The sequence below is a fragment of the Salminus brasiliensis genome, chromosome 20 (assembly GCF_030463535.1).
Source record: "Salminus brasiliensis chromosome 20, fSalBra1.hap2, whole genome shotgun sequence".
Taxonomy (NCBI): Eukaryota; Metazoa; Chordata; class Actinopteri; order Characiformes; family Bryconidae; genus Salminus; species Salminus brasiliensis.
Genome location: NC_132897.1, coordinates 31030060 through 31047726, shown reverse-complemented (window position 1 = coordinate 31047726; position 17667 = coordinate 31030060). Strand labels below are relative to the sequence as shown.

General features: G+C 41.9%; 1 protein-coding gene across 1 annotated transcript in view; it reads right to left on the bottom strand.

Annotated features, from left to right (window-relative positions):
* The window catches only part of coro1ca (coronin, actin binding protein, 1Ca), a 39519-nt gene that overhangs the window by 11487 nt on the left and 10365 nt on the right, over positions 1-17667 (bottom strand). The window contains exons 2-3 of the mRNA XM_072664491.1: positions 12988-13187; positions 938-1060 (exon numbers count right to left, since the gene is read on the bottom strand). Of these exons, the coding sequence (XP_072520592.1) occupies positions 938-1060; positions 12988-13185 (321 nt within the window). The 5' untranslated portion in view covers positions 13186-13187. The remainder of the gene's footprint in view (positions 1-937; positions 1061-12987; positions 13188-17667) is intronic.

Sequence of the window (17667 nt, the reverse complement as noted above, 5' to 3'; positions counted from 1 at the left end):
GGCCAAATAATATTGCACGCCCCCACTTTTCAGTTTTTTATTTCTAAAAAGAAAAAAGTTTAAAATATCCAATAAATTTCGTTCCACTTCACGATTGTGTCCCACTTATTGATTCTTCACTAAAAAATTTAAATTTCGTATCTTTATGTTTGAAGCCTAAAATGTGGCAAAAGGTTGAAAAGTTCAAGGGGGCCCGAATACTTTTGCAAGGCAGTGTGTGTGTGTGTGTGTGTGGTTTTATATATAATAGAAAAACATTGACTGCAAACAAACAGTGGTGCAACAGTAGCACACATGTATTTTTTTTTATTCTATTCATACTGCTTTTATATATGTTTCATGAAACATCTTTATAAGGTGTTCTAGATTGCCTTTTCAAGTATTTCCATTTACAGAACTCTTCAGGTCTTTAAAATATGGTTTGTTATTATATGGTCAATTTAGATAGAAAGACAATAAAATGGTTACAAACAGTGGACGGCAATGAATGAACAGCTATATACAAAAGCAGGTCACTTCACACTCCCATGCTACTGAGAATTAACATTCTAAATACTGCATATGAAAAACGTCCCACATGGGAAGCCCAGCACTGCAATAGCCGTCTCATCTGCAGCTATTTTAATGAGTCACGACAACATGGCTACTGCAAATTCAATTGTGAATGGAGTGAGTGGGTGGTGCGTTCTCTCTCTCTCACACACACACACACACACACACACACACACACACACACACACACACACACACACACACACACACACACACACACACACACCTACCTACCCCCCTACCTTCTGGCTAGTGGAGGTCATTATCTCTAATCAAGAAAGAATGTTAACTACACCATAATAAAAAGCATCCTTTCATATCAAAGAACACTTGTCTGAATAACACCTGAAGTGGAGCCCAACAAGCAGTAATAGGTGGAACATACCATAATGGTGCAGTCCTCTGACCCGCTGGCGATGACCTGGTCGTTGTGGGGACACCAATCGATGTCCAACACTGGTCCCGTGTGCCCACATACCGTAGGGTAGGACTTATCTATGCGACCCGTCTGCAGGGAGGGAGAAACCGGGGGGGGGATAAAAACTTGGATTAGCAAAAGTCCACTGTTCGTTCCTCTGAAAAATTTTGACTATTGCAGCCAAGAAGCATAACGTCATATCATAACACACTTTTGACCTAGTCAGCATTCATCGGAAACATATGCAGACATACAAAATGCATAAAAAAAAATAAAAAAAACAACAAAAAACAATCTCAGTGAATGTGTTGTGAATTCACGCTTCAACAATGGCTTTTCCTGCCTTTGAGTTCTGAATGCAAAAATATTAAGCATCGGACAGACATTTGGCAGCATGTTCGAAAACAAAACGTGATGTTTTATGACCGCAACGTGTGTGTGTGGGCTAAATTCGGATGTTTGTCTCAGCGTCATTCGTTCATCCTTTGGGTTTTACAGTGTTCGACTCTCAGAACCGCATGACAGGCCCAGCGCAGGGTAACTGGGCATTCTTTAGATGTGAGCTAATGCTGAAATTCCTCCATAACGTGTAAATGAGTGCTACAGGAGGGGGGGGTTTGTAAGGGACTGCACATGGGCATATGCAAGATTCTCCTACAAAATTTACTGCCTTTCTCGTGTACATGTGCATGCCAGTGTGAAAGTGAGCACTATACGACTAGGTCTCCTAACTGACTCTTATGTAATGCAGTTATACACCCTAAAGACTGCAGCTGCACAATATACTGTTTAACAACCCAATATTGTTACTGATACAGCAATGCATTTCAATCTGCAAACGATCCTCCTAAACAAGAGTGTTTTCAGAAAGTGCTCTAGTAATCTAGTGATTTCTGATAAATCAATTAATCAAGCCCCAGGTCAATGTATGCATGCCATATATATATATATATATATATATATATATCAAAAACAGACTTTTTTTTTCCCCCCACACAGCCACTGAAAGTAATTGTGTATAGACCGGGTAGGCTTGGTTTGACTGAAATTAACTCAACTTCAAGAGCTCCACCTGCAAACACTAACAATTTAAAAACAGTGCATGCTTTATGCTCGTTAGCTAATATGAGATCATTGTAAGTCATCACTGCTATACGCTACAAATACATCATTAATATATAAATAATAAAGATAAATAATAAATAAATAAAATACTGTGCAAATGAATTCCCTCATTACCACTAATGGCCCCAGGTCAGTTAGTGGTCAGCCATGTACAAGCACCTGAAGAGAAAACTCACAGGCAATGGACCACCAGAAACTCCAGAATCACTGTAACCGTTGTCAATCTGTGTTTAAGGCTGGTTCATACCTAGTCGCACAGACCCTCCGTATTGCTATATGTTAAAACCACAGTACAAACAAAGAACAACGGAAACTGGCCAGTGTGTATATGTAAAGTAATTTTGGGATTACATAAATAAGTTACAAGTGAAGTGTGAAGTTACAAGGAGAGAGATCACATTATATTTGATATTGGCATAAAATTATGCAATCTATTTTTAACACCATTTCTTGTTCTTGTTTCTGTTTAAACCTACAGTTTTGCACTTTATTAATTACAGTTGTCAAAAAGAAAGCATTTGAAATGAATCACTTAGACTAATCAACTAATCGACAAAATAATTGATAGATTAATCAATAGAAAAGTTGTTAGTTGCAGTCTCTCTCTCTCAAACATACACTCACACCCACACAAAAGGCACTTAATGAAAGGAAGCCTGAGGATTCGCTCCCCACTGGCTGACTTCCTGATGACATCAGCACCCTTTGGGTGTGTGGGGTCGCGACCTTTGGCCTTTCGCGAAACAATGAATGAGAAGGAGCGCGTGAGTGATTAGGGGTCTGGCTCTGTAGAAGAGATGCGCGTGTAAATAAGAGGGAGATCACACCGCTGCTTTGTGAGCACCGCTCCCCACTGCTGGACACATGCAAAGCCTGGAGTGTGATGACATCACTCGAGAAACACCAAGTCCAGCTCTATTTAAAACATAATACGCATTCTTGCAAAAAAAAAAAAAAGCAACAGCACACACACACACACACACACAATCATAACACATCCTCCTGCCAATTCAAGCTTGCACGCAAGCGTGTTTGGGCAGCTTTGTGAAAGAGCTACTACAAGAACATAGTTCACAGATGACAGTTTAAAGCAGCCCCTGTGTGTGGGTGTGTGTGTGTGTGTGTGTGTGTGTGTGTGTGTGTGTGTGTGTGTGTGTGTGTGTGTATTGAGAATAGGGAGCATGCATAAATTGAAACATCATTAAAAGGCCAGAATCTAAAAGAAAAAAGACAAAAAGGATAAAGCTTTACTAAAGTGAACAATTGAGTTATTTGGGAGAGGGAGCAAGCATGCAAAAGTGAGAGAGAGAAATGGTGTGTGGGGTCACACACAGAAGCACATGCCACAAGGAGGTCAGGGCAGCTAGCCAAATGGGTTCAAATGCGCCAATTAAATGGAACGGTGATTGAGAGACATGCTGATGCAGCCACTTACGCAGGGCAGCAGAGTCTAACAAGTATAGCAAACTAGTATAGTCTTAAACAATAGTAAAAAAAGAGACCCTAATGCAGCCCTGTCACTAAAGATTGATGTCTGAAGTTTGACCAAGGGCCAATACTTGAAGCAGGGCCAATACTTTTTTAAAAATAAATAATTATATATATATATATATATATATATATATATATATATATATATATATATATATATATATATATATATATATATATATATATACGGTCAAAAGTAGACTTCGGTTGTTTATTCATAGCAAGGCTTAACTTTTGAGCCTTTTTTTCCATGGCCCAGGTGATCCACATGTGGTGTCTAGCTGTGGAGTCATGAGAGGTGAAGTGAGTTTTTAGGGGCGGGACTGCGAAAAATCAAACCACTGGTTTCCCCCCAGAGAACATTCCACTAAGTAACCAAATACATGCTGCATAACACTTAATAAACTAAAGCTAAAAGCTTTGAATTGTCTGCTCAGCTGTATACATTCCCTGACCATATTCTGCTGGGTTTTGTGCATCTCCAATATCCGAGAGGAAGGTCAGCAAGAGTGACCTGTAACAGTAGCACCAGGTCACCATGGGGGACACTTTAGCCAGCTCATTAATTACACTGTCGACTCCAGCCACTTTGGCTTTTGCAAGGATGTGTGAAAACAGCAGGACAAAATAGAAAATATTTAAAATAAAAACTATTGGGACACCGTCCACATCACAGTGCATGTCCATGTCGTAGGTGGCCTCTTCAAAGAAGGTAACATGCACCTCTGCGTTGTGAAAGAAGATTTTTATTTCCATAGAGGGGCGCAATCATACTTTTTCTATTTACTATCTACTTTACTTTAAATCATTTTTGATACAGTACAGTTCAGATTTCCGCATTCCACACTCATTTGTTAGCTACATTAGCAATAGGTAAATATAAATGTAAAAACAAATTACTTCAAAAGTAATATCAGCACATCCAACACACATACCCTGTCAATAAGCAGCACGTCAGCAGACAGGCAATCTTTTCGACCTGTTGCATAGCAACTAGAGCGACATCACGGAGGTCCGACATTCCGCTTGCTAAGTTTAGGCTGAGAGCCGGGGGGGGGGGTGACATTTAACGATCTGAAAACACAGCCATTAAAAGTCGAGAAATTCTTCGAGACCGAGTCCAGGGGGGAGAAAAGCAAACATTGCATCCCCACAGGAGTTCAAGACGAGGGCACGGCAAAAGACTCAGCAGACACGCTTCACAGACAGGGCTCAGAACCTGAGAGAACAGAATCGGTCCACAAGATTTTACCTGTGCATTCTTTACGCAACCATTTTGGGGTTAAATGAGAACAAGAGGCACATCTCTAGTCATCTGAATCCCCAATGCAAGTCTGATGGCTGTGTTTAGGTCTGTTTTTTGTACCTGTAAAGTAAGGGAAGGGTAGGGTTCATACCTGATGGCTTCCCCAGAATGTAAACAAATGCCCTAGAAACGTAGAGTCGAATACAGGGGGGGGTGGACTAAATGTAGTGAAGATAGAGATAAAAGACACAAAAGAAAAGATAGGTGGTTACTTTCACTTCAGTCTGTTTACATGAAGACAACATCTTAATGCTGTAAATACTATTAGCTCATGTCCTGTCTAGTGCCCTACATGGGCAGCAGAGAGTGCCTTCACAAAGCATTCGGGAATTGGAGGAAGTGGGTGAACTGTCGACACTCCACATGGAAACTTACTCAGTTCTCTCATATCTAGTCAGTGTGGAAATTTCCATTTCCTGCTTCCGTCCATGCCGACCAAAAGGGCGTTTAGGCTACAGCTGCACCCCGGCCCGAGCATGCTGAAAGCCAGCCAGGCACTCAGACTTTAGGCTGTTTTACTTTACCCATGGAAACAGCCAATAAGCTGGTACATTAATGAGGAGCTTCTGAGGATGGCCAAGAAAAAGCCAGGCCCATGAGAGATTAGAAAATAAGCTCAGGGTTCAGGTTTTTCCTTTTATTTTTTTTATTATTTTTTGAAGAGAGAGATCTTTACATATCATCAATGAGAGAGTGAGATGGGCCTTCAGCTCACGTTCGGTTTGCACATTTGGCTCATACATGTCCAGCCGCAGACGTCTGCAGAACCCAAACCACCATCACCACACCCCTAAATGAGTGTGCAAGAATCTGCAGCGATCGTCTCTCATTGACCTGCGTTCAGAATGGGGAGAGCTACTGGCACATACAGCAAGGCACTTGACTCAAAGAGAAAGGGAATAATAAAAAAAGGAAAGAATTCTCTCTCCACACCCCCTCACCCCTCTATCTCAGAATCTATTGGGCGCGGGCCCTGCAGCCCAGCCAATGGGGATGCAGTAGGAAGCAGGGCTGGAAGGCTGACAGGCGGGGAGCAGAGGATGACCATATACGGTAAAATCTGCACTCTGCAGCCTCCAGAGCGGGGCCGGCGAGGAGCAAGCAGGAAGGGGCTCCTGGAATACAGATTGGGAATGACAAGGACATGTGCAGTCTCTCTCACACACACACACACACACACACACACACACACACACACACACACACACACACACACACACACACACATAGGTAATCTATGCTAATTTCTGATCTTAAGCAAAGACATTCTTTAAGATGTATTCTGAGGCATGAACAAGGCAGCTCTGACTTGTCAAGGCATGGACTCCACACAATATAGCCAGCATTCCACTTCTTGGGACTACTTGGGCTAGTCTTTTGCTCCCCACATTAATCACCGAGTACGTGGCACCCATGACCCTGTTGTCGTTTCACCAGTTATCCTTCCTTTTGGTAGGTACTGACCAGCGCACACCAGGAACAGCTCACAACATTGGCTGTTTTGGAGATGCTTGGACCTGGCTTCCCAAAATTTGCACTTTCTTGACTTCATGCACTCCCTTGCGCACACACACACACACACACACACACACACACACACACACACACACACACACACACACACACACACACACACATCCATATGAGTTCTCATATGGTAGTTTTACAACCGGAAATATGAAGAGTCTCACAGTGCACAAACCAGAGTCTCACATCCTCCCTTTCTTTCTGCCTCATTCTTCCCATCCCCTTCTACCTCTTTCCGGATCTCAAACCCTCTGTCTTCCTCTCTTTCTCACTGTGTGTGTGTATCTGCCGGCGTGGCAGGAAAAGACAAGGCCGCTATGCAGGTCAAAGTCTCGTTCAAAAGATGCAGGAGTCCTGTCTCGATCACTTCCGGCCCAAAAGAGCCCTTCCAATTGAAAAGGGGGAGGAGAAGACCACTACAGAAAAGTTTGCACCTGGTGTTAATGAAACACTATAAACTAAAAGTCAATTTATGCTTCTGCGTCAACTCCATGCCATAGCCTACGCAAAACCTACGGGTAGCCATGTACCCTATGCTGTTGCTCAATGGGCACCTTTCCAGAAATTTGCGATGCAGACCAAAACTGTGATTGGTCTGCTTGGTAATATTATATTTCTGCCTTTGCCGCCACTTTTAAAGTCAGGTGGACGAATTGTGCTGATCCTGGAATCGACCCTGGAACAGCTGCCTGCGGCTACATTGTTGCGTGTTATTCAGCAGTGTTCACATGGCACCCATACGTTAAAGGTTAAGTTTGGGTACCTAATGTAACATTTTTTGCTATTTTTGTGCTCACGTTTCCTCATTTCAACCAGTAAATGAACTTCGACACCAACAATTGCCCACTGTCTCAATAAAAAAAGGGGGGGGGGGAAAGAGAGGAAAAAAAGTGGAATCTCTTTAGACATATTAAGGCTTTATTAATGGGAGTTCTGCTCATGTCGATAAATTTGCAGAAGCTCAACATCGGCCAGTGTCATTGGACAGCCGATACGTCAGTCAGGGACCCAGTTTTCTCTCCCACGGCTTCTTTCAGAGTGGAGTTCGAATGGACAGCAGGAATGCGAGTGCAGAGGGTGCTGCTGCTAGTCACGATCCATCTCTTGCTCTTTCTTTCATATGATAATGACTGAATATATTATACTGCTTAAATTATTATTATTATTTTTTTTAAGTGCACAGAGAGAGAGCGCATATGACTAGACACATAATGGTCTTGGAGTCTTAAAAAGCAGGAAGAACAATCAGCAGCTGAGTCATGTCCGTCAGCCTCCCACACAAATAGGAAAACGGACACACACACACACACACACACACACACACACACACACACACACACACACACACACACACACACACACACACACACACACACAGCTTAGAATCCCCATGGAAGGAGACTGCTGGGTTGCCATATGCTGCTGATTGAGAAATGACTAAAGCAAGGAACAGGCTACACACACACCCACCCCCTAACACTGGTAGTGCAGTGTGGTGACGTAAGGCTTTGCCGTAGGACCCCAAAAAAAAAAAAAAAAAAAAAAGCCAAAGACTTCTTGGCTACACGCTGATTAAATGTCTACTGCAGAATTAAGCTGTCCCTACGCAGAACCCAAGTGTACCCAAGTTCAGCTGGAGTGACTTAATCCTCACAGTTTTTGCTGGCGAGATCAAAAGTGTTTTCTCCCTCTCAGATCACTGAAACTGAGATACTGTTTAGAAGTGCTGATATTGGTAAAATATTGTTTAAAGGTATCCTGTAGAAGCTTTGTAGATCAGCTCATATTTAACAAACATTCCCTTAAATACGCAGATCAGACAGAACACTAAAACCACTGACAGGTGATGTGCAAATCTGGTTCCAATGGCATCCCTCAAGAGGTGGGATAAACTGGGTAGCAACTAACAGGCAGTTCTTGACTGCTGATGTGCAAGTATAAGAGGTCTTGTGGGGTGCTCCTGATATGCAGCGAGCAGTAGGCATGTGGTAGGTGGGTTTAATGTCACGGCTTGGACCAGTCAACAAAAAAAATGAAAAGTAACTAAATGCAATTCTATTCATATAATCGTAATAAACACATTTAAACAGGAAATCAACAGGCAACTTCCTTTTTGAGGCTTCTAAGGGTTAACTGTATGCAAGGTTACGGTAAAGATGTACCAAGCTGCGAACCAGCTTTCCAGAAGACCATAATGGCGAGACAGAAATATTTGAAGTTCAGAAGCGCTCACTGTGCGTCTCACTGAAATGACTGTGGTTCAGCGAACCGTTCCGTAACTACTACCATCCGGATGCTTGGCTGGCTTCCTCATTTGTGGCGAGAAAAACAACAAGAAGTCTAAAACAAGTTGATCTGCATCTTTACTAAAAAAATAAATAAATAAAAATAAATTTAAAAAATTGAGAAAAAAAAAAAAATCAGCCGTCAGACTGAGAGTGAACCTTACAGCAGCAGAGCACACAGTGGCAAAGACGCTGTTGGTCTGATGGTATGAGCTGCTGGAGGGTTTCTGGAGAACCCCAGGGGAGCACTCGGCAGACAAAGGCCTGGGCAGTGCCGGGACTCACACAGGGACAAAAGACCCCCCTCTCAGGGCCAGCTGGCCCAGTGCAGACAGGAGACTGGAGGGAACAGGACAGCCTGGCCAGATGGGCGAGAGAGACAGCTGCTCAGACACACAGAGGGGTGAGGGAATTGGAAAGTTGGTGTGTGTGCATTTAGAGAGAGTGCAGAAGAGATGCAGAGAGTTGGTGAAAACAGCCACACACACACACACACACACACACACACACACACACACACACACACACACACACACACACACACACACACACACACACACACACACACACACACACACACAGTGGAAGAGCATTGTAATGGGTCAGTAATTGTCTAAATTTAGCCAGTTCTGACTTTTTTTAGGTTCTATTTATGCCACTATTGCGGGACATTTTTTTAAAAATTATTATTATTATTTTTTTAAGAAGTTAACAAATGAGACGATATATTCATATTGACTGACTCACTGCAAATTGATATGTTAGGATGGGATGAATACCCCTAAACACCTAATTTCAGCATGGCAGGTAATGTATTAATGTCCCAAACAATACAGTTGGGTTTAGCTGTTAATAAGTCACCTATTGTAGGTCATATGGTTTTATACCTTTTTGGTACTGTTCCTAGTATTGTAGCTTTTAATGATCATTAACAACTCTTGCTCATGTTTTACCTTTAACAGACATGACCACAGATTTAAAAAGTGGTGCAAGGGCTGCCAAGTGGCGCAGCTCTCTAAGAGCCCGTTTACACCGGACATTAACATGCATTTATGATGACTGGACCACGGTCAGATTTCACATTTAAACACAAATGTAAACGAAATGCGTTTTCTGTGAGTCCTTAAGAATATTTCTGGGTACGTGTCAGTGTGCTTTTTTACGTGGTAAAGTAAAATCTCATCTGGGGTCTCATCTGGTCATAGTGGGGATGCATTTTAATGAAAAGTATATCCACTCACTACCCTGATACAAAACGCATGTTAATGCCAGGTGTAAACCGGTCCAAACAGGAAAGCCAGTTTGATTCCCAGTAATGGCACAGCTATAAGAATACTCAGCCTTACTTTTTCTGGGTGGGTAGGAATCAATTGTTATGACGTCAAATTCTGCCCCCTAACAGACAGACAGAAAGGCTGGAAAGTCCCTCATTCCTGACCGCACTACAGAGTTAAACCAAGGCATGGCAAGCCAGACGCTGGCTGATAATTATGTGATATCACCACACACACACACACACACACGAAAAGCATAAGAGGAAAACAAACCAATCAGAAACCAAAACTGAAAGCTCCAAAGTTCACAGCAGCACCTCAAGGCATGCTGATGACGCATCTTCAATCTAGACCAACAGGCCCAGTTTATCACTTTAGCCTACGTCAGAAGAGCAGACAGATGGACCAGGCTCAATCTGACAGATAAGCACAAGGACAGACATGTAATTCCCTATAATATACCTGCTCAGACTTCAGACACTTTATAATAAGTATTAAAATTAAAAGTCATGGTTTTCATAATTTGATGCAGCAATGCCATATTTGTGTTGTTTTGGACACAAACACCCACAACCGACCCTTATTTAAATAATAAATGACAAATTAACAATAAATGAAGTAATAGATTTGCATTCCATGTATTTAAATTGACAAAAAACAAAAAGAATTCCTACACCACCTAGCCTAAAATAAGGTCGCTATTACTGTCATGCTTGAGAAGCTTGTTTGTGTGAAGTATTTGCGTGTGTGTAAATGAGTGTGTGAGAGGTTGATGACAGGCCTTAGTACACTAGCCGTGTGCCAAACATGTCTCGTATGTCATGGTCATATTCCAGTACCCTCTAATCAACTACGTTTGGCTTGTCAGCACTGCCACAGCCACTTGAACCCGGTAAATCACACCCCTGTCACCACTGGAGACGATCAGCCGAGACAGGTTTGTTGTCCGAAGTTTGCTTCTTTAGTTTTGTGCTGGAGCTACAGGTTTAGCTGGTCTGTACATATGTCTATGTTTACAGATATCAGTGTGTTATACAAAGTCAGAAACCACAAGAGCAAGTCTATTACAGATTACTTAACAACTCTGGAGGCAAGTGTGTGAAAATGTAGGTTTGCATGTTGAACAGTGCTAACTAGTTGAATAAAGACTTCCATTATAGCTACATTAGTCTCGTAGGATGACCAAAGGTATTTTAATATAACTATAGGTCCCTTCTTTTTTGTGAGAATGTGTTAATGTTTATTAGAGCTTTCGACATTATTATTATTGACAAACAAAACTTTAATGAGGATTTGGCAGACTTTGGACTGGTGGTACACTATTCTACTGTGCACCACCTATACAAATCTGACCTTCATGAAGGAATTCTTGTTGGGTTTGGTAAAGTAAGTGAACTTGTTTAATTTTCGAACATAGAACTGCAATGACACATTCACAGTCACACTTATCATGAGACATTGGCAGTCATATGCATGAGGCTGAAGATTACTTACATCCACAAAGCTACAATCAACCAGGGCCAATATCTCAAGATATGGCATTTCAGCTCATGCATCATTACACAATTGTTTTATCCCTCCTAAACATGTCTCTAAGGATGACATGTTTTCTCCAGCGCGCTCTTGCAGCATAAAAGCTAAGCTGAGCAGTTTTAGTGTGTAAAAGATTAAAGCCCAGCCCTGAGCTAAGCCACTGCAATTAAAACTTTGGGTTAGGCAGCAACAAAGCTGTTACAGCAATGATATTTTGCTCCTACTAAATCTTTCTACCAAATCAGCTGTGCTAAATCTAAATTAGCATCCCAAACACACAGGATTGTTAAAGTGAAGAAGCTCTATGGTTTCTTTTGGATGTCGTTCAGCAGATTTTAAAACCAGATGTTCTCTAATTATCTGCGCACTTTTTTGGGTAGACCTCGTGAACTATACCCAAGCAGGAGTCCTGCAAGTGCTATGATTTATACAAGCACCACTCAAAAAGCATCTTTGATTACAATAAACATTCATTTTTACCCTGTCCTAGGCCAGCCTTGCAGGTCATCTTCATAGAGGTTTAGATCAGAATCTGGCTAGATTAGAATAAAATTAAACCTCAAGCCTAAATATGAGCACAATATTTACACTACAAAAGGTAGAAGAGGCAGACAGAAGCTCATCTTGGCCTGTCATTACTGGCCATTTCAGAGTAAGTCAGTGAGGCCAGTGCATTTAGAGTTGGGGTCACAGAAGCCCCAAGGACACCACAGGACCATCAATCTTATCCAGTAGCAGACTGGCTCAGGTGTGGCATTGCTTGGAAAATACGTTTTTCCTCTCTCTGGAGAAAACCATTAAGAAACATGATCTGCTTACATCACTGAGTGACCGATCCCACTCGATCATTATTGAGGCGTGGAACTAGATGGAGCAAAAATGTCAATACTCCAGCATAAGAGAGGCATTTTTCTCTTCTAGAGATCTGTAAAATCAAGAACTAACACAAACACTCCAGTCACTGCTATCCAGATGACTAGAGTGAATGCAGAAGAGACCCCCACCCCCAGTAAAAAGTGCAAAATAAACTTTATTGAATAGAATTTACCATTCTCAAACTTGTGTCTTTTGAATGCAAAGTTTGATGACATGAGAAAACAAGAGAGAAAAAGGAGAGGGGATAGAGAGACGTCTTCCCATGTCTTGCGGGTGAAGTGGTGTCTGGCTAACGTGCAATTTGAATCTCTCTCTGCAGTAAATCCAGCTGAATGTGGGGCGCAGGTCAAATCCAGTGACGAGAGGAGCATAACAACCAACCAAAATCTCTGAAACTCGCTCACAACGCCTAATGAAAGTCACTCTGCTTGTTTGCGAGAAACAGCAGACAAAGTAGTCTCTACACAGACATCTTGCCATGGAAGAACCAGATGGCAAAGCACTGAGCTTCACTGGCCACTAGTCAAAAGCAACAAAAACAAATGCTTTTGAGTACAGTCCCTTTTCACACATGCCTTCATTTAGCTCTCTGGCCCTTACCTTGTGAAGGGGCAGGACAAGGAAGGCTCCTCCGCCACTGGCCTCGACGATTATGGCAACAAATTTGGGGTTGACCGCGCAGAAGGCGCTATCCCATGTCACTCTAGACACTCTGATGTCATCATAGCACTGGTCATTCTTCACCGCCTGGCCGAACACGTGCCGGAACTTACTCTGCCGCACAACCCGTCTGAACATATCTGCAACGAGAAAGAAATGGTGAGAAACATAATCTATGATCTTTTCTAAGCAACAATCATTACCCAAGTCAGCATAACCAAATCAGTTCTGAAATCAATAGAAATACACAGATATGGGAACTGTGTCCCAATGAAGACACATTTTTTTATGCATATCAACCAGTACGGACACAAAAAGGATTTATAAAATACAGAAATTGAGACTACATCTAAGTGGAACAGGACTACAAAGCGGGGCGCTTATTTGGATGACGACAGTTTCAATTTCATCTTGCTGAATGTTTAAATAGGGTCCATCAATGGTGTTTTACTAAACAAACAAAAAACAATTATTAATATTTAAGCGCATATTTAGAGATCCAGGGACCTTTGCACGTGAGACGAACATCTCCTATTCTAAAATAAAGACGCACATGCCGTGTCAAACAGGACTAAAGGGCTGAACGATTCGGATTCATGTTCTTTTAAATTCTCACCAAGCTATTTCTTAAAGGGCCGGTTTCCTAGACAAGAATAACCCTAGTCTTATACCAATAGCCTTAATATGGGTCTGAGAAACTGACTAAAAATGAGCTAAGGGCCCTCTATGGAGAACAGTACAGAGAAATTCACAAAAAGACATTGGGAGCACAGCAGTGATTATATTTGTATTCAGTCTTATGGAAACCTAACATTAGCTGAAGTCTTGCCATGTCTGCCCCAGTCAAGTGAGGTTCAAATCTCTCAAAACATTTTATTTTTTTTAAAATGCAGATTAAGACGACACCCTTTTAGTAAAGCTTGAGATGTGAACGCAGGTACATACAGGTACAGTCATGGCAGTGATTAGGCAACAAGGGAGTTTAACATGTTGACCATCCGGCAATCCTAGTCTTCATTTTTTGTTGCATAGGTCAAAGTAAACAGTCCTGCACAGCACACAATGACGAAATCCATTTCAAAGGGAGCAGCTGTGTAGTACACAGTGAGACAAGCTCAATTTGGCAGTGCCTGTGCCAGGTGGAGTCATGAAATCAAAATGTGGAAAGCTACAGAAAATAAACCCTCTTTCGGGCATATTACACCCTACAAAACTAAACAGCCATGTCTATATAAACTTCAGCAAATGTCTTTTTTCTCATCCATCTTTCTTTACTTCTAAAACAAATCTGAGGTACAACTGAGGTGGAGAATAATTTAACACCTCTCAATGTAAACAACAGCCAACCAGAACAACATTTTGGCAGGTCCTGCTTAAAGCTCTATAAAGTATGTGAGGAAAAAGTGGCAAGTCTTGTCTTTGACATGGTGCAATTCAACAATCGCCACCCATAATTACGTGCAACAGCAGGGGCCAACCAACAAGCCTTTGCAAAAACAGGTTAGTTATTAGACTGGGCCAAATAAATTCTAAAGTTTTTAAAACTTTCAACAGTCCATTGGATTTGTTTCCAAAAATGCAAACAAGGCTAGTCATTACACTCTAAATAACCATATTTGACTCCTTTAGTCACTCAACCCATGTTCCTGCTGCTTATGATGGATGGCAACAATCAATTTAAGTCTGAAGTAAACTTCAAATGACTTCACTGTGGTCAACACTACGTGGTCCCCAAGTGTAGATAAGCAAATGGACCCTAAGGGGGCTCCACTGCTGAAAGGAAAGGGGAGCGTTTCAGGAAGTGGTTCCTGCTGGCGGGTGTGGTGACTAGTGTGACTCAAGCAGATAATGCGGACTTTGTCTCCTGATAACCCCTCACATGTGGTCACATGCAAAGCTGCTGCTCCCATCTGACTTTGATACTTTAAGAAAAGCCTATGTGCCTACATTACTTACTGACATCAAGGCTCTGCTGACATATACCTAAAAGCAAGCGACCATTCAAATGCTCGGAAGGCAGGCAGGAGGTCTACACATTTCTTTTAGGAATGACTTTATTCAATTGCTTGTCTTTGATAGAAACTGTGGTTCAGCGTTTCTTTTTGGGGGAACTTCCATGCCCTACGCAAGTACAGGACATTTCTGCCGCTTCTCTCTATAATCGCATACAAAATACACTGATAATCTAAATGGTCACTGAATCATTACACTTTGACTAAGGTAATCTAGACTGCACTGTATTTGACAAGAGCCCTCTTAACAACTACCAGGGAACTGTATATGGTCTTTTGCGGGCAAACTGCCAGGTCAGCTTTTTTGGGATTCCATCTCACATTCACACAGAAATCCCTTCCTGGTAAAAGTTTTAAAAGGCTTTATACATTTTGCCAGCCAACTTGGAAAAAAATAAATAAATAAAAAATTGGGACCTTTTCACCTTCAGTCCACCAAGCATCACAACTGGAGAAGGCATATTTTTAATTAACCATGACTACGTCATTCTATGGCCTAAAAGAAAGGCAATCTGGGCTCCACAAAGATTACTGCTCTATTAAAGAACAACAAATATAAACCTAGTGCACTGTAGGGGCTTTATTGTAACTCTTCCTTGCATGCTTCCCTGGGCATTATGCAGAGCCGACCACAACGTTTCTACTGTAAGACTTCTCTTGTGCTAAAAAGGCACAAAAACAGTGGCTCAAGTCTCAAAAAGGTCTGGTTCCACACACTCCAAGAAAACAAAAACAGTATCCTAATTTTGAGCCTTTTTCCTAAATTCAACTCATTTCTTCTATGCTTGAGAGGATCAATTCAAAAGAAAAATGATGCATGTGGGGAACCTTTTCAACAAGAACTGAAAGATTCACATAAGCAGAGAGAATGATTCTTCACAGAAGGTCTGTTGTGAAAATAAAGGATGTACAGAACAGCAGCAATTCAGCACCTGTCAATCTCAGGTTTCCATCGTCAAAAGTTTGTGTCAAATATCCCCCGGTTACCGCTGCACCCATGCGAGGAAATTCAGAGAGACATCGCTCAGGCTTGTGCTTTTAAACCTCCCCAAGTGAATTTCTTCCTGAAATAGCCTGCAGCAATCTGGCTACTCTGAAGTCATGATTCATGGTAACACAGAGCAGGTGTTACAGCAAACCTTTGTAAAATTCTTCTTTTCTATTACGACAGGATGATAAAAGCGGTGGTGGACTGCACACATTGTTCAAAGAGAAGATAATGGTGGATCAAAGTCGTACAAGGAGTACAAGCGATACTTGTGTTTCAACATGTCAAGCGGCTAAGGTTTCCAGGCCTCCGAATGTGAGGACTATTGCTTAATATTTCATGAATCTAAATTATGACATTACAGGCATGACATCAGTGTTAAATAAAGGGCAAGCAAAAAGCATGTGGAGATAAATATCTATTTGGCAGCATCAGAGTTAGTGAAGTGCCTAATTGAGGGGGCCCTCTCCGTGGACACCTCGAAAGTGTTCAATTAAAGCAAGTGGCTGGTGGCAAAGCCTCACAGCACCACGTGCCCGCCAAGTTAATGATGGCTACAAGCAAGGGGACTGCCTGGGTTCTTGGCTAAGCTTGCATATTTTAGACATCTAACAAGAGATCCCTGAAGGGAGGAAATCTATGAGGGTGTCTAATTTTCACCAGGAATAAGGAGGTATGTGGGGATACATAGGGCAATGGAACATACTTTTTTCTGTAACCTGTTAAATAAGGAATGTGCTCCAGTCGATGTCCAATCGGGAAATAAATATCACATCAGAACACCTGAGAATGAGAACCTCAGAAATCTGCGCAAATTTAATTCCTCTCCGAACAGGATCTAATACATTTTTATTCAACATTAAACTCTCACATTTACAAAAGTGAGGAAATCTTGCTGATGATTTGTGTATTGCCTTAGTAGGCCTAAATGTAGGCATACTGAAACACCACCCTTACCTTCTCATTGCACAGTTGAAGCCAAATTATGTAACTCATACTATGTTTCAACACTACAGAAACTCCCTACTGTCAATAACAAACCCATTTACAGGAGTAAAATAAGCCTAAGCCAGGAAGGTGGTCACCTGAACCATTTTCAGTCTACTAAGCACAGCGCTGGCTAATTTATCTGCTTATCCTGTGGGTTTTTTAAAGAACCTACTTTACGAAAACAACTTGCAACAGCAGGGTATGCAGGGATGTTGAAGCACTGGAAGTGAACTGACCTTGGACAATGAAACAAAGGAATTCAAAAGCAAGAAGGTGCAGATTCCAGCCAACATTCACCACAGTACCTTGCAAATTTGGGATGTGTGCTTGTGAGGATGTTCCATTTCCTTGCTTGTTCAAAAGCAGCTTCATCCACACTACATAGTCGACATGTCATATGGACTCTGCTCCACAGAAGTAAAGGGGTGTGGAAGCTACTTCAGGACTGAGACTGAGCTACTTTGTAAACCTTGTGTTTCACGCACACACCCTGCTGACCCCGCAAAAAAACAACAAAAAAAAAAACGATGTTGCTTGTCTGGATCTGCTGCATACAGGGTCAGCACAGGGTCACCAGTGTAGCATTCCTGGCAGACATACGTCAATTAAGGTGGGGAAACTGTGCGTTTG